The sequence below is a fragment of the Numenius arquata genome, chromosome 26 (genome assembly GCF_964106895.1).
Source record: "Numenius arquata chromosome 26, bNumArq3.hap1.1, whole genome shotgun sequence".
NCBI lineage: Eukaryota > Metazoa > Chordata > Aves > Charadriiformes > Scolopacidae > Numenius > Numenius arquata.
The window spans coordinates 5,401,092-5,426,432 of record NC_133601.1 but is presented as its reverse complement, the minus strand read 5'-3'; the positions used below and the strand labels follow the sequence as shown (position 1 = coordinate 5,426,432).

The window sequence follows — 25,341 nt, the reverse complement described above, 5'->3', positions numbered from 1 at the left end:
TGGCGAAAAATCAAGCTGACTGGAGTCACTGGTTTTAAGCATCTCATTCGTGTGGCAAAAGAGACGCTAAACACGTACCAGAGCAGCTTTAGGAACGAAGAGAGAAGCGTTTGCTCACGGCGGCCATGCAGCACTGTGCAGGGCATCTTTGCTTCCCACGTAGACCTAACAGTTCTTGGAGAGACTGGGTGTGTTGTATTCTTTGTGTCAAATAGACAAGAAGTAAGGTGTTTAAATTACATACAGCAGTTCAATAGCTAATTAAGCTCCAAACGATGCCCTCGGTGTGTGAATAGAATTTGCAAAATGATGCAGAAGTGGTATCAGCAGGTTTTCTTGCTTTATCATCTACTCCTTTGTACATGTCTGGCATGTGAGGTGGGTAATGGCTTCTGTCGAGACCTCAAAGTCACGTTCCCTGGTTCTCATGGCACTTCAGGAAGCTGTTCCAGCAGCCTGCACGGATATTCCAGATGTAACTAACGTATTATCATTGTAGAGGACTCTCTTCCCTGTCGTCAGCGTAGGCATGTCCTTAAATTCACTGGCCGTGTCTTCAGCTGGTGTAATCCAGCACAGCTCTACAGCATCAGCAGAGCTGCACTGTCTCATGAGGCGCAGGACGCCTGGCTTCCCTGGGTGTGAGTTGTTGCCTTGTCGTGTCAATTGTACCCCGAATAACTCAAGGCTGACACCCAGTGGCCAAGAAGGCTTTTTTCTTCCCCTGGATCGCTCTAATTTTTCAGGGGATGAGTAACTCCCTTGGCTCTCTCCCTTACCTTTTTTATCGAGGGCTACTAACTCTGACTTCCCTCCTTAAATGAAATCCCTCAGTTAAAAAGCATTTTCTAACAGCCTGAGCTTGAAACTCTGACTGCTCTGATGACCATGGCCAAAGCACAGCACAGGTGTCCGGATTCTCAGTCCCCTGGGACTCACAAAAATGCAAACTCAGCATTTTCCTTAGGAGCCTGTTCAATTTGACCGGGTATTTAGACAGCAGTAATGAACCCCTTGGAGACACTAAGGTGCATGAATCCTGAAACAATCAAGTCTAAGGTGACAGTGATTCTCTAGAAGCTTTGAGCAAGCGAATAAGCAAACGGCACGGATGAAGCACGGTTGGTTTAAATGACAATCTTAAGATCTTCTGTGCTTTGGTTTCCACTGGTTTTAAGGCAAAAGGATAGGCACACGTGCCCAGCAGGCGGGAGCAGAGCTGCACGGAATGAAAGATTGAGAGTTCCTGACTACATTTCACATAATCCTACGGGATTTGAAAACAAATCCTACCACACTGTCTGACTCACCCTTTTCCAAGTGCTGTAAACATGAAGAATGTGACCATTTATCCCGGAGGCGAGGCACTGGATCTTAGCTGACCCTGCTCCTCCTTGGAGACTTTCTTTGGAAGAGGTTAATTATCCTGACGTGTGCTCCAAACCGGAGTTTGGACTGGAGTGGCGAATGGAAAACTTTTCCCTCTTCAGCCTTTGCTCTGTTGTCTAATTTTCCTCTCCTCATCATGTTTACAGGTCTCCTTTGTCTGGGTATTGCCTGCTGTCTTTAGTAAGGCACTGTTTCATGCAACCTTTAGGATTTCCGGGACAAAATGCAGATGAGTATCTGCAGGGTGCAACGGTGGCTTTTCAAAATCCCAAACCGTTGCGTATCAGAGCCTGGGCAATGCCTTTGTGGACGTGTGCCGTGAACTGCTCTCTGAAGTTAAGTGTCGCTTGCTGGTGTTGCTGCTGAGAAGTTTCTTTGCTTTGTGAGGTGGCTGAAGTTTCCTTTCCTCTCACTCATGTACGCTTGGCATTAAAATGCACACACTACTACTAAAAAGTTTCTTTCCAGTCCCTACTGGCCAGGGAGTTCCACAGAGAAATGCCATAAGGCGGCAAAGCAGGGCATGAAAAGAGCTGAAAGATTTTGTTAGGGTGCTGTATAACGACTAAAAAGAAGTGAAAATCCCTCCTGGACTTTGATTCCTGCCTCGTTGTCTTATTCAGCCTCAGCCTGAGCAAAATGTGAACTGAAGCTGTGTGACGGGATTAAAAGAATTTGCGTAATCCCAAAAAGGAAGCTTAGCAGCAATAAAGTACTGTCTGCCTCTCTCCTCTGCTAGTACTGACGTGCGCGAGTCCAGATAATTCAGATGCTTTTGCCTGAGATGTGCCAATGGGAAACTTTGTAACAGCAAGAACAACTCTTGCTGTAACTCCTACAAATTAGTCTCCTCTTGCCATAAAAAAGGCAAATTGATTGTGTCGTCCTTCTTTCTTTCTACCTTTCACGGCGCATGTATCTACATTTCTAATGGGAGGCGTCTTTCCCTGAAAAGGGAAAGGAAGGTCTTAACTCCATGTGCCTTATTTATATCGTACTTGCTCTGACGCCTGCCCACCTCTATGGGTGTGCCCTGCGTTAAGAGCAGTCTTTTAAAAGAGCGTTCAAAGGGCTGACAAGGCGTAGAAGAGATGCAACCAAATTATTGTTCTGGATGCGCTCACAGGGGAGAAAGGGGTAGAGTAATGAGAAAGTAGCCAGAGTTAATCCATGCTAAAGGTCTTTAATTGAAAGATCCGGTTGCCAATTGATCTGTTTCAGCATCTGAAGCGTCAAGAAGGAATCTCTCGAAAGAGGAGATGCCAGGGAAGAACAGCACTGGGGTTGGCTTTGTGCAGCAGCTCTTGGGCGTCCGTGCTTGGCTCAGAAAGGTTGGTAGCCGTTGACCACGCCCTTGCTGTTTGACAGACAATACTTAAGGTCCACAAGTCGCAGGACATCAAGTATAGTGCATGTTCCGTAATTGTATGTATTTTGTGGTCCTTTAAAAACAAGAAAAGGAAAAAAACACCGTGAGGTCATACCTAAGATGGTGCAAAGTGGTCTTTGCATTCATCAGCAGCCCATAACACCTGGCATGTTGCACTTGCATTTGGAATCAAACTGAGCCATCTCGAGTACCAAAGCAATCGGCAAAGCACGCAGCGAGCAGGTGGAAACGCTGCTGTGTCAGGATGCAACGTGCTATGCCTGATCTGAAGAGCACCTTTCTCAGGACAGGGCTGGCAGGCAATCAGCTTGCAGTGAGGCTCAGAGTACTTTGCTGGTGCTTCAGGATTAACTCCTCCGAGTCAAACCTAGGTCCTTTCCATACGTCTTAAAAGAATTTCTTTTTTTCCCCTCAATACAGGCAACTCCATTGCACGCGGTCAGGATATGAATATGGCACCCACAGCAGGGCAGTTGATTTATACTGGTCTCCAGAGCCCTGGCTGGCCGCCTACAAGAGCGTATTTTATTGCTCTGAGCGAGCAATGTTTTTAATAATCGCTGTAATAGAAATACTTTACACGGAGGAGTGAAAGATTCTTTTGGAGTCACCAAACACAGGTGGATCTTTAACTCAGCAATGAATGATCACAAAGACTTGCTCTTCCGTATTCTTTTGGTTTTGCAGTAGAGAGGGGCACTATTACACTCTGTTCTGTCAGTATATACTGCTGTGCACTGTACGGTTATGCTAGTGCGAGTTCATACGCCCTGTCAGGCTTTGACATGCCTGGAGAATCCTGTGCAGCGCAGGTCATTAAACTCCTGGGTAAAGTGATGCTTCCACCTCTGACAAACCTACCGGGAATGAAGCAATTTGCCTTAGTATTATCAAACCCCAGTGTTTGTTGGGATTCCCCGGTAAACTTAGGGGCAATCTCTGAAGGGAAGGAGAGGGGTTCTTAGGACCACCCTTTTTCTTTACCTTGGCATTACAGGGGAGGTCGATCTGCAACATTCTGGGTCAAAGCTTAAGCCTCCTTAAACTTTACTGACGGGAGCAGGAAGGGTTTGGATGAGATCATTTATGGAGGTTGTGACTCAACCCTGTTCCAGTGCTGGCCTGCAGAGACACTGCACCATTTCTGCAACTCCCCAGGTTCTTGATTTGTGCCCGTCTCCAGTTGGAAGAGCAGCGTTTGTGTGTTATTCCCCAAGGGGAAAAAAACGCCTGGTTGGTTACAGACATAATTTACTTGCACTCACCGTAAACTTCGTAAGTCAGGTAGGTTGTGAGTCCTCTGCACATAGTGACGATGTCTGTTCCGTAAGAGGTGAGGTCACGGACGGCGTTCTTGACGACAAGTGTGATCTGCTTTGTAGGTTGTCCTTGACCTTTCAGGCCCTAAACATCAAATAACATCATTCAGCAAGATCAGTGCCTCGATCCGCTCGATGCTATGCATATTCCCGCGCTCAGGTTGTAACTTGGAAGTCTCTTTGTTCAGCCGTCTCAAACGGGAAGCAAAGAGGGCAGTAGCAACTCTGGGCAGATCCATTCACACTAAAGCTATTTGCAGGTGGTGCTCATGACCTCTTGGAGAACTCTGAGGGTTTCAGTGGGACAGGTTTTTCTGAACTGCTCCAGAGTGCTTTGTTTCCAATGAATTTCACCTCTCGTCTCCTACTTGAGTGCTCTGGTGTCTGGATGCCTGTATTTTCCTGCTGGTTTGTACCTCTCCTTATTCAGCTACAGCCGCAGGATTCCTCTTGGGGCTCAGACAATTAATATGGGGGAACGGCTGTGGACTATAGAGGTGCCCCAAAGGAAAATGGAGGCCTGAACAATAGCCCCTGCAAAGCAATGTTCCGAAATGAAAAACGCCGTTTTGTATTGAAATGTCTCAGAACTATTTATGGCTATTACTATCCAAAAATAATGAACGCCATTGAAGGTTTCAGACTGTTTCTTAGCAACCCGCAGAGCTAAACTTCCTCAGAGAAAACGTAGGTGGGAGAAGGGGGGAGTTGATGCACCTACTCTCTTTCTTTTGAAAAACCATTCCCATGGCAAATTCTGAAGCCATGTGAAGTCTGTTCAGAATAACTAAACCCTGCTACTTGTGAAAATCTCATCCTCTCAAGAAAGAAAAAGCACGGTTACGAAACAGCTTGAAGAACTCCAGGGCAAAGACACACGTAGCCAGGAGTTTTAGAAGGACTCAGTTCTCAGACTTCCAGAGAAGGCAGTATCTACAAAAGGTTAGTAAGCTGAATGCCGAGATCGTTTTTAAGATGTCGCTGCTAATTCTGTGGGCTTGTAGGGTGCCTAGTTGTTTTGAAAAAGTTTGGAAAGCTTGAAATCTTATTGAAACTTTTCTCTCATTACTGGATTATGTGTTCTTCCTCAACTAGAGCTGCCTTCAAAAAAAAATGGGATCATTAGCCTTCAAAGCCTTCAAAGTGAGATGATGAAGAGTACCATGCCAAAAATCTAAAATCTTTAAGCATAAACGAGTGTTAAAAAGCAGTCCATCTAAGAAACCTTTGAAAACGTTATCAAAATCATCTACGTGATCTGCAGCCTCAGAAAAAACAGGAAAACCCTCCTCCAATCCTTCACAGAATCACAGAATTGTCTAGGTCGGAAGGGACCTTTAAGACCATCGAGACCAACCATTGACCCAACACAATCATAAGCAATATGAAACTTGATAATCAACGGTGTGATCTAAATGGCTTTTAAATAAACTGTGGGTTTAAAAGCCTCTGAAAATAACAGTGCTTCTGACATCCGTTTACTTTGCACGGCCGTACAACTTTGCAAGTAACTGCTCCTTTTTCATCTTACCATGCTCTGCTCAGCCAGGAAGAGCAGGGAATCAAAGCGAGGTATCACATTTCTATTCATTACGGAAACGTAGCAGGTTCCCTGTGACTGCACTTTGCTTGCAACGTAGCCCTGCAAAATAAAGTTATGGACAATAAGGGACTCGGTTTTCCAGTAATTGAGATTGGAATAACACCTGTATTTAAAAAAGTAAGAAATGCAAATAATTTTGACCCCAGAACTTGGTCTCAAAGTGGTAAGAAAAAAGAAACAAGTCCTGTATTTTGCTCAGCTTTAACGGAGCTTGTCGCCTTGCACATTTTCTGAAACGCACGCTCCTCGCCACTCACCAGGTTGTAGTTCCAAACGGTTTTCCATGACCCCTGGTTGCTCCTCTGCTCGATAGTTGCCACACGCAAGTACCTGTTGATGGTGATGATTTGGAAGCCTCCAACAATGGGGAATTGCTTGGTTACGATCTGCTGGCCTCCACCTGTGAGCTGACCTCCATCTATTATTTGACCTCCGCCTACGATATCAATTCCACCCGTTTGCTGGGGCTAGAGAACAAAATTAAAGAACACATTCAGACTTTCAAGTTAGACTCGGTTATCTCCCCAGAGCTTCAGAAAATTGCTGAATAAATAAGAATGAACGCGGCCCACAGGGAGCGCCTCCAGTGACCACCGTGTTGTCAAAATGACAACAAAATACGGCTGTGGCATTCTGGAGTAGCCGTAAGAATCTTTGTAATAGATTCAATGAATAATTTCTGTATCTTACAAATGTCTCCTGGTGGTTTTAGAGTTTTATGCACGAAGGAAGCTTTAGATTCCTGTGGTCCAAAGGGATGGGGAAAGAAGCAAGGAGAATTCAGAAAGGAGGGAATCCAGCAACAGCAGCAACGTGTGCGTAGCTTGGTCCCTATACTCACGTATTCAGCAAGGGCTGGAGTCAGCAAGAGTCCAAGAAGGACGGTAGCCACAATCTGAAATGAAAATCAAAAACACAATTGTAACTGCAGACCTGGCTGACTAAATCTGGTTGTGAGAAAACCAGTGCCTTTTTCCCGATGTGGTGTTGGAGTGTACTCCTTGCATCCTTTTTTGCTTTCATATTGGAATTACCCTAGTCACCTAAAGTGAGTCATCCTTGCTTTACGCTAGAATAGTGCAAACTAGACACGTAGGAGGTTGCTTTTTTAAGAGCCGACTCTGAAGTCCCTTCTGAGACAGACCCTTTACAGGGACGGGGAGAAGGAATGTAAGTTTCTTCTGGTTCGGCATTACAAGGAAGCGGTTGATCCATCAGTGCAATGCTCTGGTTTCGCGAGAGCGTTGACAAAAAAGGACCTGGATCAGGCTTCCTGAAGATGGACTAATGGATAGCTAAGCCTTTAAAAGAATCCTTACCTCTTCATCTGATTAGGTCAATAGAGTCTGAACTGCTCACTCTGGAGGAGGAAAAACTCCCCAGAGAACACCTTTTTGCTATAGACACACCTAGGCACTTCTGAGAGAGAAAGGCAACCGGTTTGAATCAAAGTTTTAGTTTCTAAGGAAAGCAAAGCATGCATACTCACAGTGAGCTTCATCTTGACTGCAGAGCTGATGCCGGTGCAGGTAGAACGAACAAGGTGAACCCTCCACCTTATATACGTTTTCAGAATGAGGTGTGGAACGGTGAAGTGTTGCCATAAAATTATTTTGTCATTTGCATCCCTGTCTGCCTGTCACTGAAAAGTATTTCCTGCTGAAACTACTTCATAAATACGGGGATTGTACTTCTGCAAATTTTGACCTTCCAGAGTCTGATGATTGATTATCAGATAAGAATCCATTTGCCGTGAAAAATTAATCATGCTTTCTAGCAATCTTCTGACATGTACTAATTGCTTTGGAAAGTTCACATCAAACTTCAGACCGGAGATAGCCTGGGGTTTAAAAGAAAAGCCTTATGGTAGACCAAACACAAAAGAAATAAGAGCCTGTGTACTTTCCAAAATGTACTGTATGTTACCATGTAACCACAGGGCCCACCAAAATATTTGGCCCAAATACCCCATTGCCACTGAAAATCGTTTTACAATAAATAGGCAGTTCAAGCTGAAATGTGACATACACCTGCGGGTCTGTGGCTGCCCCTTTGTTCTTTTAGGTGGCAAGAACCCTTTTTCCCCTCCTCGCCTCAGCAACTACTTACTGAAAGAAGTGATCATTCAGTTAGGGAGGTTTTTGAGTACTTGGTCTTTGTGTCAAGTTGGTCTTTTCTTTCTGTGTGCAACCCGAGTCTGTGGCAGGTAAAGACTGCAAAACTACTTTTCAACTGGAATCCAGCACGCTCTTAATAAAAGTAGGGTATTTTAATATAGAAAAGTCACTTCTGAGCAGTGCTGCAAGTGCAATATTAAATTAAATCTGGTCTCAGATTCATTGAGTCGAGTCTGCAAGTCCAAAGGGACACTTTGGATACATACCGTTATGCCAAACGCTGGTTATATTCTTGGTTCTGTACAAGCTTGTATGGATTTCTGTGAAAAACGTCGGCCTGTGTGTGGGCCCTAAGGGCGATCGCACCCGCCATCGCCCGCTTGTGGCGCCGCTGGGGACAGAGGATGGGGGCCGGGGGGGAACCAAACAGAAAAAAAACGTGGAGAAAACTCCTTGGTGGCCTGACACGAATTGCCCCCTCGTGCTGAGCTTTGGTTTCAATGTCAGTTCACTATTCAAAGACGCCGGAACCGTTTTCCTGAACCGAACAGGCTGCTGCGTCCTTTATTTAGAGTGACCCTTGGTTGCTCCTGGATGGGTAAAGTGTCCCTTGGAGCAACTCCTTTCATACTCCAACAACAGGGCCTCTGAGCCAGGCAGGAAGGTGAAGGTCTGGTATTTTCCAGACAGATGGAATAACTGATGTGATCGTCTTAGATGAAGGAACTACTCCCAGCCATTTTGCCTTCGTGTTGTCCTAACTCTGCTTTGATTCTTGAAATTCTGAACTGCGCTTTTGATGGGTCAGGGTATGCTTTTTTGCTTCCTGTGTTAAACATTTTTCAAACATAGTTTAGTACCATCAGTAGTCAACTCCAAACTGCATTTAATGCACTTGTTTTGTTACTTGCAGCTTGGTTTCTGGGTTGATGAGAGCAATAGTACATCTGTCTCTTTGTACTTGGCCATGTTGTGTTGCAATGCTTATTTTTGACAGAAAACATTGTAACTCTTAGTATGTTAATAAGAAGTTAAAATAAAAATAACTCAGATATGCATCCTTCTGTGAATTTGGACTTCAGACCATAGTCTCTTAAATACGGTTATGCAGTAGGGATAGCATCATTTGCTTTAAGTGGTGATGAAAAACTGCTTAAGGCAGCATGTGAAACGTGGCCGGAAAATTGTACAGGCTGGGGTTTGAATGCCAAACCTGGGATTTTGCAAGAACACCAGTTTAGCGCCTTGTCTTTGGAATGGCTTCCACTTTTTTAAAGGATCATTAAAAACAGGGCGCAGACCAACAGAGGTTGATGGCAAATTTTACTGAGAGATTATCGTCTCCAGACAGAGCAGAAGAAGGGACAGAGAAGTGACTGAAAATGGGATCAAGAGAAGATTGTGAAGGAGAAAACCCCTTGTTTCTGGGTACACGGGTCTGTGAATTTTCTTCCTCGGTACTTCATCCGGAATAATTAATCACAGTAATAGACAGGCAGTTCCTTAATCTTAACTTTCAAACAGGCAACATCTTGCTTTAAGAAGTTTGATCCTGAAAGGAAAGAAAAAACTGATTAGATTTGGACCGAGGAAAGAAGAGAACAGTTTGGCTGAAATTCTTCCAACATAATGTTGGAAATGGACCAGGAAATGCCATTTGAAAAATGAGCTGCATCTTTCTAAACATAGACTGGAAGCAACTGATAGTGCAAACGTTTTAGACAAATCTAAGCTGCAAATGGGGTAGTGAGTCTCAGTATCGCGCTGTGGTGGTACCCGTGGTACCTGGGTATTGTATATGCATGAAGTTGCCTAAAAAATTCAGGCTTGTGTCAACAGCGAGAGCTCAGAACATTCCTGAAAAAAGCCTGGTCTCCAAGTGGTCTGCAGAGGAGCGACAGACCCACTTCTTCCCTAACATACACGCTCGCTGATTTATAGAAGTCATAGAAAAACAGAAGATTCCAATAATTAACTTGCTCATCTTCACTTGAATCTTTTTCATCCTTATTCATAATCTTGTTAATCTTGAAAGAGGGGAGATGTTGATTAGACACTAGGAAGAACTTCTTTGCTGTGAGGGTGGTGTGACCCTGGCCCAGGTTGCCCAGAGAAGCTGTGGCTGCCCCATCCCTGGAGGGGTTCAAGGCCAGGCTGGACGGGGCTTTGAGCAACCTGCTCTGGTGACACTGAATGGTCTTTAAGGTCCCTTCAAACTCTAACCATTCTATGATTCTATGATTTTATATCCCAGACACTGTTAGTAGTGCTCTCACCAGCAGTAGGGTAAGCCAGGTAAGAGGGAATTCCTCGGCACAGAGCTTGAATCTGTTTTCCGTACGGGCGCAAGCTTTGGAGTCTGTTCCTTGAGATAATGAAGCGGTTCAGTCTGGGTGGAAGTTGGTGAAGACTCGGTCCCTAAGCATCAAAGAGAGAAACCCAGAAAACAACGTTCAGAGAAACCAAAGCCCTGCTGAGGAACTTGTCGTCAGTTCTTGGAGCCTTTTCTCCTCTCTGTGCGTCAGGAGCGAGTACTTCTCACAGGCAAATGATTTGCTCTCTCAGCACTGTCCTTCACCGTCCTACCTGGTGTCCTTGAGGTGGTGCGGGAAAGGGTTTATCGAGCCAAAACCTCTTGTCCATGTTAGCAATGATGCAGGTGTGTTTTGAAAATACCTTGGTTGCTACGTAGCCCTGTTGAAATAAAAAAAAAACTTTTTGTTGCAAGCAATACACAGTGGAAGATAAGCGGATTGCCAGAGAGAAGAACTGGTTAGAAAAAAAAGGCTTTCTACAGTCCAAATGACGGCAGGGAAGGAAAATAGAGGTTTTTTCAATTGTGTTGTCCATGTGAATGTATAATAGAGGCTGACAAGGGACTTTGGGAAAAGGTAAACTGCCTTCTCCAGTAATGCCACGTGTATGATACGCTGTCGTGCTTGGGTCGGGGGAAGGAATCCACTGCCGAAAGCATCAGTGCAGCAGAAACCATACAATGGTGAAATGGGGCCGTTCTTCAGCGTCTCCTGTAAAATGTTGTTAAATTTTGTTGAGGCTTAAATTTTGTTGAGGTGTTTTTCAAAAGGCTTTTGGTCATTTTCCCATTTGTTCAAGCCATGGTGGTGGCCACTTACAGTCGTGACGTCCCAGACAGATTTCCAGTCCTCCGAGCCCTCCTTTGAGTGGGTGCTGACCCCGGTGTCAGTGAGAGAGCGGTGTGAGTGCTCACCGTGGTGCCCCTGCGCGTTGTTCTTGCCGTTCTGATTTTTGAGAAAGATGAAAGGAGGTGAGGGTTTGGCTTTGTGGGTTTGGCTCAATAAAGCAGTGGCTGTAGTGACCAGGTCTTGGGAAATGGTTGCTCTTGGAGACCTGCTTGAAGGGGAGCTGCCTTCTGGCCTTAGAGGGAAGGCTGGGAAGCCATTAGTGTTGTGTCAAGCCTTACATGCAGGCTTTATCCAGCCCTGGTTTTCACGTGTCTGAAGCATCCACCTTAGGAAGACAGACATGCTGTCACATTACATTCAGCATCAAGCTTGCAAGAAAAATTTCTAGGAAAAGTAAAAAAGTTCCTTATTTTCTTTCCCCAGCAGCAACTGCAGGCAGAGGGTTACTTGAAGTATTTCACTGTATTTTGTGTCAGATCCTTCATGGTAATATTTGTTTCTCTCCACACACTCGCTTTCACAAGTGTCTATGCTAATCTCAAGACAGACTTTGTTGATTTCATATCTAGCAACTGTCTTTTTCCCTTTATATATCAAGGACTGAAATATTGTCTTTGATATAAGAAAAATGCAGTTCCTGCTATGTGTCAGGCTTTAGATACAGCTTTTTTTTCTGAAATGTGTTTCTCAGAGGCTAAAGACACTAGCTCTTACGGCAGCCGTTTCTAGTTACATGTAGCTCTGTACTTACCATGTTGGCAAGAGCTGAAGCCAGGAAAACTCCAAGAAGAGAAGCAATCACAATCTGAAATGAACATTTGAAATTCACAGCACTTTACCATTGCACTGCTCATCTTGCATGAAATTAAATTAATTTTGACTTGTAGTTTAAATTTGTGTACATGCTTAGCACTTTTCTGAAGTGGGATCTAGCTGAATAGTATTTAAATATGAGAATATTTTTTGTTAATGAGCTTACATCAGATCACCACTTGATATAAATTACTGTCAACCTCATCAGAATACTTTGAACAGGTAAAATATGCCCTGCCCTGGTTCAGTAAACTCCTTGGAAAAAGGTGGTCTGAAATATCTTGTTTAAAGATTGAACTTTTCACCCTGAGCTTTTGATTTCATAGAATCATAGAATGGTTTGGTTTGGAAGGGACCTTAAATGTTCTCTTGTTCCACATCCCTGCCATGGGCAGGGACCCCTCCCAGTAAATCAGGTGGCTCAAAGCCCCATCCAGTGTTGGGTTGAATCCCTCCAGGGATGGGGTGTATCAGACATGGAGCAGATGTGTGCGTGCAGCTTTGAGAAGAGTTAGACTGTGGGTGCACAGGACAGCTCTGTACTTGGAACAGGGCAGAGATGGGACTTGACCATCCTCACAGCAGATCTCCTGCCTCTGAACACAGGGCTTATAGTATAAGGGGAGGCACAATCATTTTTGTTCAAAGAAATGCAATGTTAAGCACATTGTTATTCCTTTATAAAAAAATACTGTTTCACCTGCTTGCTGTGGCTCAAATTTGTCAAAACTACTGCTGTATTATTTCTGAAAGGTTTGATACTGTTATGATGATAAATTCTTTTGCAATAATACTTACTGTGAACAATTATTCTCTTGGAGACAATGCCTCTTATGTTGAAGCTGTCACAAATTTCATCTCCTTCAGAGGAGGCTTTTTATGAGGAAGACCAAAGTGTGACTCAGAGCATTTAGCACTAGCATTTTGGAAGTTTTCCTGGAAGAATTTCAGGCTGCTGTAAATACCCCCCCCGGCTTTGCAGCCATGCACTTGGAGTCTCTCGTCTCATGGTTCCTGTCCTACACTCCCATCAGACAGCTCTGCCGCAACTTTATGTCACTTGCTGAGACTGCTGACTTGCATCGGAGTTGTGAAGGAAAGGATATTGCCCTTCCAACATTTCACATGTGCTTCTCGCCCTTGTACCAGAGCACTTCTCTCCTCCACATTTGAGTAGGTCTGTGGAGCAAAGTCAGTGCCGAAAGTGAAATTTCACCCATGCAGTCCTGACACATTTGGCATTTTTACTCTGTAATCCCTACACAAAACAGTAGTAGTTCACTAGATGCCAAGAAAGACTCAAAATAATTTTAAACCTGTCTAACCTTTAAAGTTTTATGAGAAAGTGATAAATATACTTACAGTGAGCTTCATTTTGATGGCAGGCGAGGCAAGATCTGCAGGTAATTGATGTGTACTCTTACTTTTTATACAGTAATATCCCAAAGTTAAATCTTAAAATGGGTTTACCTTATTGGCACATGCCCTGTGTTCACACACATTTTCCCATTTGTTCAAGCCATGGTGGCGGCCACTTACAGTCGTGACGTCCCAGACAGATTTCCAGTCCTCCGAGCCCTCCTTTGAGTGGGTGCTGACCCCGGTGTCAGTGAGAGAGCGGTGTGAGTGCTCACCGTGGTGCCCCTGCGCGTTGTTCTTGCCGTTCTGATTTTTGAGAAAGATGAAAGGAGGTGAGGGTTTGGCTTTGTGGGTTTGGCTCAATAAAGCAGTGGCTGTAGTGACCAGGTCTTGGGAAATGGTTGCTCTTGGAGACCTGCTTGAAGGGGAGCTGCCTTCTGGCCTTAGAGGGAAGGCTGGGAAGCCATTAGTGTTGTGTCAAGCCTTACATGCAGGCTTTATCCAGCCCTGGTTTTCACATGTCTGAAGCATCCACCTTAGGAAGACAGACACACTGTCACATTACTGCTCTGTGTCGTCCCCCCCCGTGCCTATTGAAACTGCATGTGAACACACACCAAGAAGTCAGGTGACCTGACAGATGGTGGCTCTTAACTTGGAGTCCAAACCCAAATCCCAGAGTCTGGTGACTTCCAGAACTTTGCAGGAGAAGTCCAAACAACCAAATTTAAATTGAGAACAGAAACAAAATTTGTAAACCAAATATGTTCAGGCGTCCCGTTTCTCAAGGAGGAAGGTGAACGTGATTTTCAGACAGCAGAATAGTGGGAGACTGCATTAAGGCTCTTAGCCTGGACAGTTTGCTGCACAGTGGTACAAGAATCTAGGACGGAAACAGACTGCCTTGAGCAGAGCTTTAACAATGAGACCAAGAGAGGCCTGTCCTGGAAACAGAACAGAGTCTTACACAGTAAGAGCACCCCTCCCTGCCCTTTTTCCTGGCTACTACTATTGTAATTAGTTCTGTAAGCTATTCTCCATGTCAAATGCTCCAGCTGTGTGTGTTTGCCATACCAACTGCTCCGGTAATCAGAAGTCGATGGAAGATTTGGAGATTAAGGCTTCCAAGGGTGACGCATTACTGTAAGGGCCAAATTGGCTACGGCTGTTGGAAGACATGGACCAAACTGATTTCCAACTCATTGCTGATGACACCAGAGGGGTCAGTCAGCGTTATACAGTGCAGTTTCTCGGTGCCTTTCCTGAGAACTACTTGATTAGTTAAATTGCCAGAGACTACGAGAGGATTTTGTGACACACAAAATAAGACTTTGATGTGTATTTGGGATCTCGGAGGCTACGGACATACCCGTCTCCATCTGGCATCCACAAACGCGTCCCATTAGAAGAGCTGTGCATTTTTTCCCTTAGTAATTCATTACTTTCATTCACCATGTTTTACACCTCGTGCAAACTGCAAAGTGGGTGCAAAACAGATGGACCCCAGAGCTCTCCGCTCCCAGTGCTGGCAGACTGGCTGCACTCACACAGTCCCAGCAAGGCATCAGGGAGTAGGGGAATGACAGAGTGGGGCCCTGACGGGTGTAAATGAGAATTGGGCTTCGCTTTCTCAGCTACAGTCTGATTCCCTGGCTTTTCCGCTAACACCTGACCCAACGATCCTCGGCACCTGGGCACAATGGAGACCTCCTTCAAACAAGAGACACGAGTTAATGATGACACTGAGTCCCCATCAAGCCATTCTGGCAACCAAAAGGAAACTTCAGTGTGCAGACTCAAACTGAGCTACCGTAAAGGGCACAATTAGCAAACAGAGGGACTGACAGAGCTGCTGGTAAATATGAAGCACTTTTGGAGGAGGAAAACGAGCCCCTCTGACAGCGCTGCTTCTGTAACAGCCACAGCTGAGAAACACATCCAAATTCTCTGAGGCTACACATATCTCTCTCTCTGTTTATTGAACAGCAATGGACAATATTGCCCGGTAAAGAGACTCGGACATTTTTACTGGCCAATTCAAAACCAGAAATGTTTTGCAAGGTTTCTGCAGCAAACAAGGCAAATCAGCTCTTATGCCATGGCTCTCTGTATAATTCCCAAATTCAGAGAAATACGAAAATCTGCTTTCTTAATACTTGACATAAAATGCCCATTGTTACTGCTCCTCCCTTCGTCATTCCTTGTTGTTTCTAGTTTATGGTCCCTTTCTAGAATTAGCCCTTAGTCCGTCATCAGGTACTACGTCTGTGAAGAGGCTCTGTGAAGATACAGAGGCCGTGCCTGAAGCCTGGCAAGCAGATCCTGACTGAACGAGCTCAGAAAGGAAGGTTAACAAAGGACCTCAGTAATTTCTCTGATTAAGAACCAACTTCATTGTATAGACGACCCATCTTTTAAATCAATGGAGGTGGTAATCTTGCTATGTTGAAAATGTTATCTGTGGATATATGGATGGATATATACCATGGATATATACCAGGCCTATTGCAGTCCTTTGCCACGTAGGCACAAAGCGTTGCTACAATTTTTATTAAGCATCTATTTGCTGGTTCTGATTTTATTTTATTTTTTCATTGAAAAGGTATTTTAAAATACAATGAACTTCCCATGACAAGCTTGCTTTCATCTTCCCGTGTGTAATGACTTCAATCAAGCTGGTATCAAAGCCTCCTCTTATCAGAGCATTTCCCCAGGAAGCCTGTCATGATTCTGTGAACACAGGGCATGTGCCAATAAGGTAAACCCATTTTAAGATTTAACTTTGGGATATTACTGTATAAAAAGTAAGAGTACACATCAATTACCTGCAGATCTTGGCTCGCCTGCCATCAAAATGAAGTTAACTTCAAGTATACTTATCACATATTACAGAGTAAAAGTGCCAAATGTGTCGGGACTGCATGGGTGAAATTTCACTTTCGGCACTGACTTTGCTCCACAGACCTACTCAAATGTGGAGGAGAGAAGTGCTCTGGTACAAGGGCGAGAAGCACATGTGAAATGTTGGAAGGGCAATATCCTTTCCTTCACAACTCCGATGCAAGTCAGCAGTCTCAGCAAGTGACATAAAGTTGCGGCAGAGCTGTCTGATGGGAGTGTAGGACAGGAACCATGAGACGAGAGACTCCAAGTGCATGGCTGCAAAGCCGGGGGGGTATTTACAGCAGCCTGAAATTCTTCCAGGAAAACTTCCAAAATGCTAGTGCTAAATGCTCTGAGTCACACTTTGGTCTTCCTCATAAAAAGCCTCCTCTGAAGGAGATGAAATTTGTGACAGCTTCAACATGAGGCATTGTCTCCAAGAGAATAATTGTTCACAGTAAGTATTATTGCAAAAGAATTTATCATCATAACAGTATCAAACCTTTCAGAAATAATACAGCAGTAGTTTTGACAAATTTGAGCCACAGCAAGCATGTGAAACGGTATTTTTCTATAAAGGAATAACATTGTCCTTAACATTGCATTTCTTTGAACAAAAATGATTGTGCCTCCCCTTATACTATAAGCCCTGTGTTCAGGAGTGCCCAGACAGGGTTTAGAGGCACTATAGCATGCATCTAGTTACCCTTTCAAATCCTTCGTGCATGTATGTGTCACCTCTCGGAAGGACTTTCTGCAGCTTTTCCAGACCCTGGCGTATCTGTTCCCTGAAAGGAAAGCAGGTGCATTGTTAGAGCCAAGATCAAATTTATCAGGAGCTGATGTCCAGGGGGAGACAAGCATGGCAGAACCAGATAGAGAGAGGGGGAAAAAGAGCTAACCCAGTGTTTATATAGGCTGAGGTAATGTTATGGGGCTAAGGTAATGTCTGGGTTCCAGTGCCGTTCCAGTTCACGCCTAGAGAAAGATTTCTTTGAAAAGGGGCAGAGTAGAAGAGACTTACTTGTCTAGAATGAAATACAAATCAAATCCTCCGTAACAGGCAGGACCACCATTCTCTCTCTTCCCACCTTGTCCGTCACAGGCCAGCACAAAAGTTGCTAGGAAGAGACTTTTGAAGCCAAATCTCAAGATGCTTTGCTTTGCAATAGCCATTATATCCAGAGAGGAGGAGAAAAAGAAATCTCTTCTTCCAGGCTCCTTTATTTCACAGGTTTCTCCACAAAAGCCATTCAATGACCTTTCAATGCGTATATAAATATCTTTTATTCCTTAAAACTCCACTTGCAACAGTTGTTCTCGGGAACTGCAAAACTTTTTCCCCCTTGTTTCCCTTGCACTTCTGTTTCTTGGGTTTCAGATTTCAAGATGCACAATACTGTATTTCACTTTTTCTTTTTTTTTTAAGGGACTCGATCCTCAGTCTCACTTGCATCTCTCTGAAAGCAGCACCATTGTTCTGCAAGAGGAGGAGCAGGCTACAGAAATTTCAGGGAGGGTTTGAGTATCACCCTTCCCCCTCCCCTTAATTGTTACTGTTGAGGGTGGCAAGTTGTATTTTTCCTTAGCACGAAAAGCTCAGAGAATGCCACCTTGTGGCGAAAAATCAAGCTGACTGGAGTCACTGGTTTTAAGCATCTCATTCGTGTGGCAAAAGAGACGCTAAACACGTACCAGAGCAGCTTTAGGAACGAAGAGAGAAGCGTTTGCTCACGGCGGCCATGCAGCACTGTGCAGGGCATCTTTGCTTCCCACGTAGACCTAACAGTTCTTGGAGAGACTGGGTGTGTTGTATTCTTTGTGTCAAATAGACAAGAAGTAAGGTGTTTAAATTACATACAGCAGTTCAATAGCTAATTAAGCTCCAAACGATGCCCTCGGTGTGTGAATAGAATTTGGAAAATGATGCAGAAGTGGTATCAGCAGGTTTTCTTGCTTTATCATCTACTCCTTTGTACATGTCTGGCATGTGAGGTGGGTAATGGCTTCTGTCGAGACCTCAAAGTCATGTTCCCTGGTTTTCATGGCACTTCAGGAAGCTGTTCCAGCAGCCTGCACGGATATTCCAGATGTAACTAACGTATTATCATTGTAGAGGACTCTCTTCCCTGTCGTCAGCGTAGGCATGTCCTTAAATTCACTGGCCGTGTCTTCAGCTGGTGTAATCCAGCACAGCTCTACAGCATCAGCAGAGCTGCACTGTCTCATGAGGCGCAGGACGCCTGGCTTCCCTGGGTGTGAGTTGTTGCCTTGTCGTGTCAATTGTACCCCGAATAACTCAAGGCTGACACCTAGTGGCCAAGAAGGCTTTTTTCTTCCCCTGGATTGCTCTAATTTTTCAGGGGATGAATAACTCCCTTGGCTCTTGCTTTCACCTGACTTTGCCCTGCTTTGATTTTATTTGCCTCTGCTGCAACCTGTGAGGCTCTATTGCATTGTTTTTCTGCAGTTCCGAGTTCGTTCCGCTACCTTTTTTATCGAGGGCTACTAACTCTGACTTCCCTTCTTAAATGAAATCCCTCAGTTAAAAAGCATTTTCTAACAGCCTGAGCTTGAAACTCTGACTGCTCTGATGACCATGGCCAAAGCACAGCACAGGTGTCCGGATTCTCAGTCCCCTGGGACTCACAAAAATGCAAACTCAGTATTTTCCTTAGGAGCCTGTTCAATTTGACCGGGTATTTAGACAGCAGTAATGAACCCCTTGGAGACACTAAGGTGCATGAATCCTGAAACAATCAAGTCTAAGGTGACAGTGATTCTCTAGAAGCTTTGAGCAAGCGAATAAGCAAACGGCACGGATGAAGCACGGTTGGTTTAAATGACAATCTTAAGATCTTCTGTGCTTTGGTTTCCACTGGTTTTAAGGCAAAAGGATAGGCACACGTGCCCAGCAGGCGGGAGCAGAGCTGCACGGAATGAAAGATTGAGAGTTCCTGACTACATTTCACATAATCCTACGGGATTTGAAAACAAATCCTACCACACTGTCTGACTCACCCTTTTCCAAGTGCTGTAAACATGGAGAATGTGACCATTTATCCCGGAGGCGAGGCACTGGATCTTAGCTGACCCTGCTCCTCCTTGGAGACTTTCTTTGGAAGAGGTTAATTATCCTGACGTGTGCTCCAAACCGGAGTTTGGACTGGAGTGGCGAATGGAAAACTTTTCCCTCTTCAGCCTTTGCTCTGTTGTCTAATTTTCCTCTCCTCATCATGTTTACAGGTCTCCTTTGTCTGGGTATTGCCTGCTGTCTTTAGTAAGGCACTGTTTCATGCAACCTTTAGGATTTCCGGGACAAAATGCAGATGAGTATCTGCAGGGTGCAACGGTGGCTTTTCAAAATCCCAAACCGTTGCGTATCAGAGCCTGGGCAATGCCTTTGTGGACGTGTGCCGTGAACTGCTCTCTGAAGTTAAGTGTCGCTTGCTGGTGTTGCTGCTGAGAAGTTTCTTTGCTTTGTGAGGTGGCTGAAGTTTCCTTTCCTCTCACTCATGTACGCTTGGCATTAAAATGCACACACTACTACTAAAAAGTTTCTTTCCAGTCCCTACTGGCCAGGGAGTTCCACAGAGAAATGCCATAAGGCGGCAAAGCAGGGCATGAAAAGAGCTGAAAGATTTTGTTAGGGTGCTGTATAACGACTAAAAAGAAGTGAAAATCCCTCCTGGACTTTGATTCCTGCCTCGTTGTCTTATTCAGCCTCAGCCTGAGCAAAATGTGAACTGAAGCTGTGTGACGGGATTAAAAGAATTTGCGTAATCCCAAAAAGGAAGCTTAGCAGCAATAAAGTACTGTCTGCCTCTCTCCTCTGCTAGTACTGACGTGCGCAAGTCCAGATAATTCAGATGCTTTTGCCTGAGATGTGCCAATGGGAAACTTTGTAACAGCGAGAACAACTCTTGCTGTAACTCCTACAAATTAGTCTCCTCTTGCCATAAAAAAGGCAAATTGATTGTGTCGTCCTTCTTTCTTTCTACCTTTCACGGCGCATGTATCTACATTTCTAATGGGAGGCGTCTTTCCCTGAAAAGGGAAAGGAAGGTCTTAACTCCATGTGCCTTATTTATATCGTACTTGCTCTGACGCCTGCCCACCTCTATGGGTGTGCCCTGCGTTAAGAGCAGTCTTTTAAAAAAGAGCGTTCAAAGGGCTGACAAGGCGTAGAAGAGATGCAACCAAATTATTGTTCTGGATGCGCTCACAGGGGAGAAAGGGGTAGAGTAATGAGAAAGTAGCCAGAGTTAATCCATGCTAAAGGTCTTTAATTGAAAGATCCGGTTGCCAATTGATCTGTTTCAGCATCTGAAGCGTCAAGAAGGAATCTCTCGAAAGAGGAGATGCCAGGGAAGAACAGCACTGGGGTTGGCTTTGTGCAGCAGCTCTTGGGCGTCCGTGCTTGGCTCAGAAAGGTTGGTAGCCGTTGACCACGCCCTTGCTGTTTGACAGACAATACTTAAGGTCCACAAGTCGCAGGACATCAAGTATAGTGCATGTTCCGTAATTGTATGTATTTTGCGGTCCTTTAAAAACAAGAAAAGGAAAAAAATACCGTGAGGTCATACCTAAGATGGTGCAAAGTGGTCTTTGCATTCATCGGCAGCCCATAACACCTGGCACGTTGCACTTGCATTTGGAATCAAACTGAGCCATCTCGAGTACCAAAGCAATCGGCAAAGCACGCAGCGAGCAGGTGGAAACGCTGCTGTGTCAGGATGCAACGTGCTATGCCTGATCTGAAGAGCACCTTTCTCAGGACAGGGCTGGCAGGCAATCAGCTTGCAGTGAGGCTCAGAGTACTTTGCTGGTGCTTCAGGATTAACTCCTCTGAGTCAAACCGAGTCCGTATTCTTTTGGTTTTGCAGTAGAGAGGGGCACTATTACACTCTGTTCTGTCACTATATATTGCTGTGCACTGTACGGTTATGCTAGTGCGAGTTCATACGCCCTGTCAGGCTTTGACATGCCTGGAGAATCCTGTGCAGCGCAGGTCATTAAACTCCTGGGTAAAGTGATGCTTCCACCTCTGACAAACCTACCGGGAATGAAGCAATTTGCCTTAGTATTATCAAACCCCAGTGTTTGTTGGGATTCCCCGGTAAACTTAGGGGCAATCTCTGAAGGGAAGGAGAGGGGTTCTTAGGACCACCCTTTTTCTTTACCTTGGCATTACAGGGGAGGTCGATCTGCAACATTCTGGGTCAAAGCTTAAGCCTCCTTAAACTTTACTGACGGGAGCAGGAAGGGTTTGGATGAGATCATTTATGGAGGTTGTGACTCAACCCTGTTCCAGTGCTGGCCTGCAGAGACACTGCACCATTTCTGCAACTCCCCAGGTTCTTGATTTGTGCCCGTCTCCAGTTGGAAGAGCAGCGTTTGTGTGTTATTCCCCAAGGGGAAAAAAACGCCTGGTTGGTTACAGACATAATTTACTTGCACTCACCGTAAACTTCGTAAGTCAGGTAGGTTGTGAGTCCTCTGCACATAGTGACGATGTCTGTTCCGTAAGAGGTGAGGTCACGGACGGCGTTCTTGACGACAAGTGTGATCTGCTTTGTAGGTTGTCCTTGACCTTTCAGGCCCTAAACATCAAATAACATCATTCAGCAAGATCAGTGCCTCGATCCGCTCGATGCTATGCATATTCCCGCGCTCAGGTTGTAACTTGGAAGTCTCTTTGTTCAGCCGTCTCAAACGGGAAGCAAAGAGGGCAGTAGCAACTCTGGGCAGATCCATTCACACTAAAGCTATTTGCAGGTGGTGCTCATGACCTCTTGGAGAACTCTGAGGGTTTCAGTGGGACAGGTTTTTCTGAACTGCTCCAGAGTGCTTTGTTTCCAATGAATTTCACCTCTCGTCTCCTACTTGAGTGCTCTGGTGTCTGGATGCCTGTATTTTCCTGCTGGTTTGTACCTCTCCTTATTCAGCTACAGCCGCAGGATTCCTCTTGGGGCTCAGACAATTAATATGGGGGAACGGCTGTGGACTATAGAGGTGCCCCAAAGGAAAATGGAGGCCTGAACAATAGCCCCTGCAAAGCAATGTTCCGAAATGAAAAACGCCATTTTGTATTGAAATGTCTCAGAACTATTTATGGCTATTACTATCCAAAAATAATGAATGCCATTGAAGGTTTCAGACTGTTTCTTAGCAACCCGCAGAGCTAAACTTCCTCAGAGAAAACGTAGGTGGGAGAAGGGGGGAGTTGATGCACCTACTCTCTTTCTTTTGAAAAACCATTCCCATGGCAAATTCTGAAGCCATGTGAAGTCTGTTCAGAATAACTAAACCCTGCTACTTGTGAAAATCTCATCCTCTCAAGAAAGAAAAAGCACGGTTACGAAACAGCTTGAAGAACTCCAGGGCAAAGACACACGTAGCCAGGAGTTTTAGAAGGACTCAGTTCTCAGACTTCCAGAGAAGGCAGTATCTACAAAAGGTTAGTAAGCTGAATGCCAAGATCATTTTTAAGATGTCGCTGCTAATTCTGTGGGCTTGTAGGGTGCCTAGTTGTTTTGAAAAAGTTTGGAAAGCTTGAAATCTTATTGAAACTTTTCTCTCATTACTGGATTATGTGTTCTTCCTCAACTAGAGCTGCCTTCAAAAAAAAATGGGATCATTAGCCTTCAAAGCCTTCAAAGTGAGATGATGAAGAGGACCATGCCAAAAATCTAAAATCTTTAAGCATAAACGAGTGTTAAAAAGCAGTCCATCTAAGAAACCTTTGAAAACGTTATCAAAATCATCTACGTGATCTGCAGCCTCAGAAAAAACAGGAAAACCCTCCTCCAATCCTTCACAGAATCACAGAATTGTCTAGGTCGGAAGGGACCTTTAAGACCATCGAGACCAACCATTGACCCAACACAATCATAAGCAATATGAAACTTGATAATCAACGGTGTGATCTAAATGGCTTTTAAATAATCTGTGGGTTTAAAAGCCTCTGAAAATAACAGTGCTTCTGACATCCGTTTACTTTGCACGGCCGTACAACTTTGCAAGTAACTGCTCCTTTTTCATCTTACCATGCTCTGCTCAGCCAGGAAGAGCAGGGAATCAAAGCGAGGTATCACATTTCTGTTCATTACGGAAACGTAGCAGGTTCCCTGTGACTGCACTTTGCTTGCAACGTAGCCCTGCAAAATAAAGTTATGGACAATAAGGGACTCGGTTTTCCAGTAATTGAGATTGGAATAACACCTGTATTTAAAAAAGTAAGGAATGCAGATAATTTTGACCCCAGAACTTGGTCTCAAAGTGGTAAGAAAAAAGAAACAAGTCCTGTATTTTGCTCAGCTTTAACGGAGCTTGTCGCCTTGCACATTTTCTGAAACGCACGCTCCTCGCCACTCACCAGGTTGTAGTTCCAAACGGTTTTCCATGACCCCTGGTTGCTCCTCTGCTCGATAGTTGCCACACGCAAGTACCTGTTGATGGTGATGATTTGGAAGCCTCCAACAATGGGGAATTGCTTGGTTACGATCTGCTGGCCTCCACCTGTGAGCTGACCTCCATCTATTATTTGACCTCCACCTACGATATCAATTCCACCCGTTTGCTGGGGCTAGAGAACAAAATTAAAGAACACATTCAGACTTTCAAGTTAGACTCGGTTATCTCCCCAGAGCTTCAGAAAATTGCTGAATAAATAAGAATGAACGCGGCCCACAGGGAGCGCCTCCAGTGACCACCGTGTTGTCAAAATGACAACCAAATACGGCTGTGGCATTCTGGAGTAGCCGTAAGAATCTTTGTAATAGATTCAGTGAATAATTTCTGTATCTTACAAATGTCTCCTGGTGGTTTTAGAGTTTTATGCACGAAGGAAGCTTTAGATTCCTGTGGTCCAAAGGGATGGGGAAAGAAGCAAGGAGAATTCAGAAAGGAGGGAATCCAGCAACAGCAGCAACGTGTGCGTAGCTTGGTCCCTATACTCACGTATTCAGCAAGGGCTGGAGTCAGCAAGAGTCCAAGAAGGACGGTAGCCACAATCTGAAATGAAAATCAAAAACACAATTGTAACTGCAGACCTGGCTGACTAAATCTGGTTGTGAGAAAACCAGTGCCTTTTTCCCGATGTGGTGTTGGAGTGTACTCCTTGCATCCTTTTTTGCTTTCATATTGGAATTACCCTAGTCACCTAAAGTGAGTCATCCTTGCTTTACGCTAGAATAGTGCAAACTAGACACGTAGGAGGTTGCTTTTTTAAGAGCCGACTCTGAAGTCCCTTCTGAGACAGACCCTTTACAGGGACGGGGAGAAGGAACGTAAGTTTCTTCTGGTTCGGCATTACAAGGAAGCGGTTGATCCATCAGTGCAATGCTCTGGTTTCGCGAGAGCGTTGACAAAAAAGGACCTGGATCAGGCTTCCTGAAGATGGACTAATGGATAGCTAAGCCTTTAAAAGAATCCTTACCTCTTCATCTGATTAGGTCAATAGAGTCTGAACTGCTCACTCTGGAGGAGGAAAAACTCCCCAGAGAACACCTTTTTGCTATAGACACACCTAGGCACTTCTGGGAGAGAAAGGCAACCGGTTTGAATCAAAGTTTTAGTTTCTAAGGAAAGCAAAGCATGCATACTCACAGTGAGCTTCATCTTGACTGCAGAGCTGATGCCGGTGCAGGTAGAACGAACAAGGTGAACCCTCCACCTTATATACGTTTTCAGAATGAGGTGTGGAACGGTGAAGTGTTGCCATAAAATTATTTTGTCATTTGCATCCCTGTCTGCCTGTCACTGAAAAGTATTTCCTGCTGAAACTACTTCATAAATACGGGGATTGTACTTCTGCAAATTTTGACCTTCCAGAGTCTGATGATTGATTATCAGATAAGAATCCATTTGCCGTGAAAAATTAATCATGCTTTCTAGCAATCTTCTGACATGTACTAATTGCTTTGGAAAGTTCACATCAAACTTCAGACCGGAGATAGCCTGGGGTTTAAAAGAAAAGCCTTATGGTAGACCAAACACAAAAGAAATAAGAGCCTGTGTACTTTCCAAAATGTACTGTATGTTACCATGTAACCACAGGGCCCACCAAAATATTTGGCCCAAATACCCCATTGCCACTGAAAATCGTTTTACAATAAATAGGCAGTTCAAGCTGAAATGTGACATACACCTGCGGGTCTGTGGCTGCCCCTTTGTTCTTTTAGGTGGCAAGAACCCTTTTTCCCCTCCTTGCCTCAGCAACTACTTACTGAAAGAAGTGATCATTCAGTTAGGGAGGTTTTTGAGTACTTGGTCTTTGTGTCAAGTTGGTCTTTTCTTTCTG

At 44.6% G+C, this 25,341-nt stretch overlaps 3 protein-coding genes across 3 annotated transcripts; all 3 read right to left on the bottom strand.

Moving 5' to 3' along the window:
• Window positions 1–2,712: 2,712 nt before the first annotated feature.
• On the bottom strand, window positions 2,713–7,202 carry LOC141475649 (gastrokine-1-like). The gene is made up of 6 exons (XM_074164096.1): window positions 7,191–7,202; window positions 6,543–6,596; window positions 5,959–6,168; window positions 5,630–5,740; window positions 4,045–4,183; window positions 2,713–2,831 (listed from the first exon to the last, which is right to left on the bottom strand). The coding sequence occupies exons 1-6, from the start codon at window positions 7,200–7,202 to the stop codon at window positions 2,713–2,715; spliced, it is 645 nt and encodes a 214-aa protein (XP_074020197.1).
• Window positions 7,203–9,293: 2,091 nt separating this feature from the next.
• LOC141475648 (gastrokine-1-like) lies at window positions 9,294–18,266 on the bottom strand. Its single transcript, XM_074164095.1, has 8 exons — window positions 18,139–18,266; window positions 16,744–16,825; window positions 13,335–13,460; window positions 11,734–11,787; window positions 10,953–11,078; window positions 10,405–10,512; window positions 10,095–10,236; window positions 9,294–9,370 (listed from the first exon to the last, which is right to left on the bottom strand). The coding sequence occupies exons 1-8, from the start codon at window positions 18,264–18,266 to the stop codon at window positions 9,294–9,296; spliced, it is 843 nt and encodes a 280-aa protein (XP_074020196.1).
• Window positions 18,267–20,307: 2,041 nt separating this feature from the next.
• LOC141475647 (gastrokine-1-like) lies at window positions 20,308–24,659 on the bottom strand. Its single transcript, XM_074164094.1, has 6 exons — window positions 24,648–24,659; window positions 24,000–24,053; window positions 23,416–23,625; window positions 23,087–23,197; window positions 21,502–21,640; window positions 20,308–20,581 (listed from the first exon to the last, which is right to left on the bottom strand). Exons 1-6 carry the CDS (start codon window positions 24,657–24,659, stop codon window positions 20,463–20,465), a joined length of 645 nt encoding a protein of 214 aa, XP_074020195.1. The 3' UTR covers window positions 20,308–20,462.
• Between the last annotated feature and the right edge of the window lie 682 nt (window positions 24,660–25,341).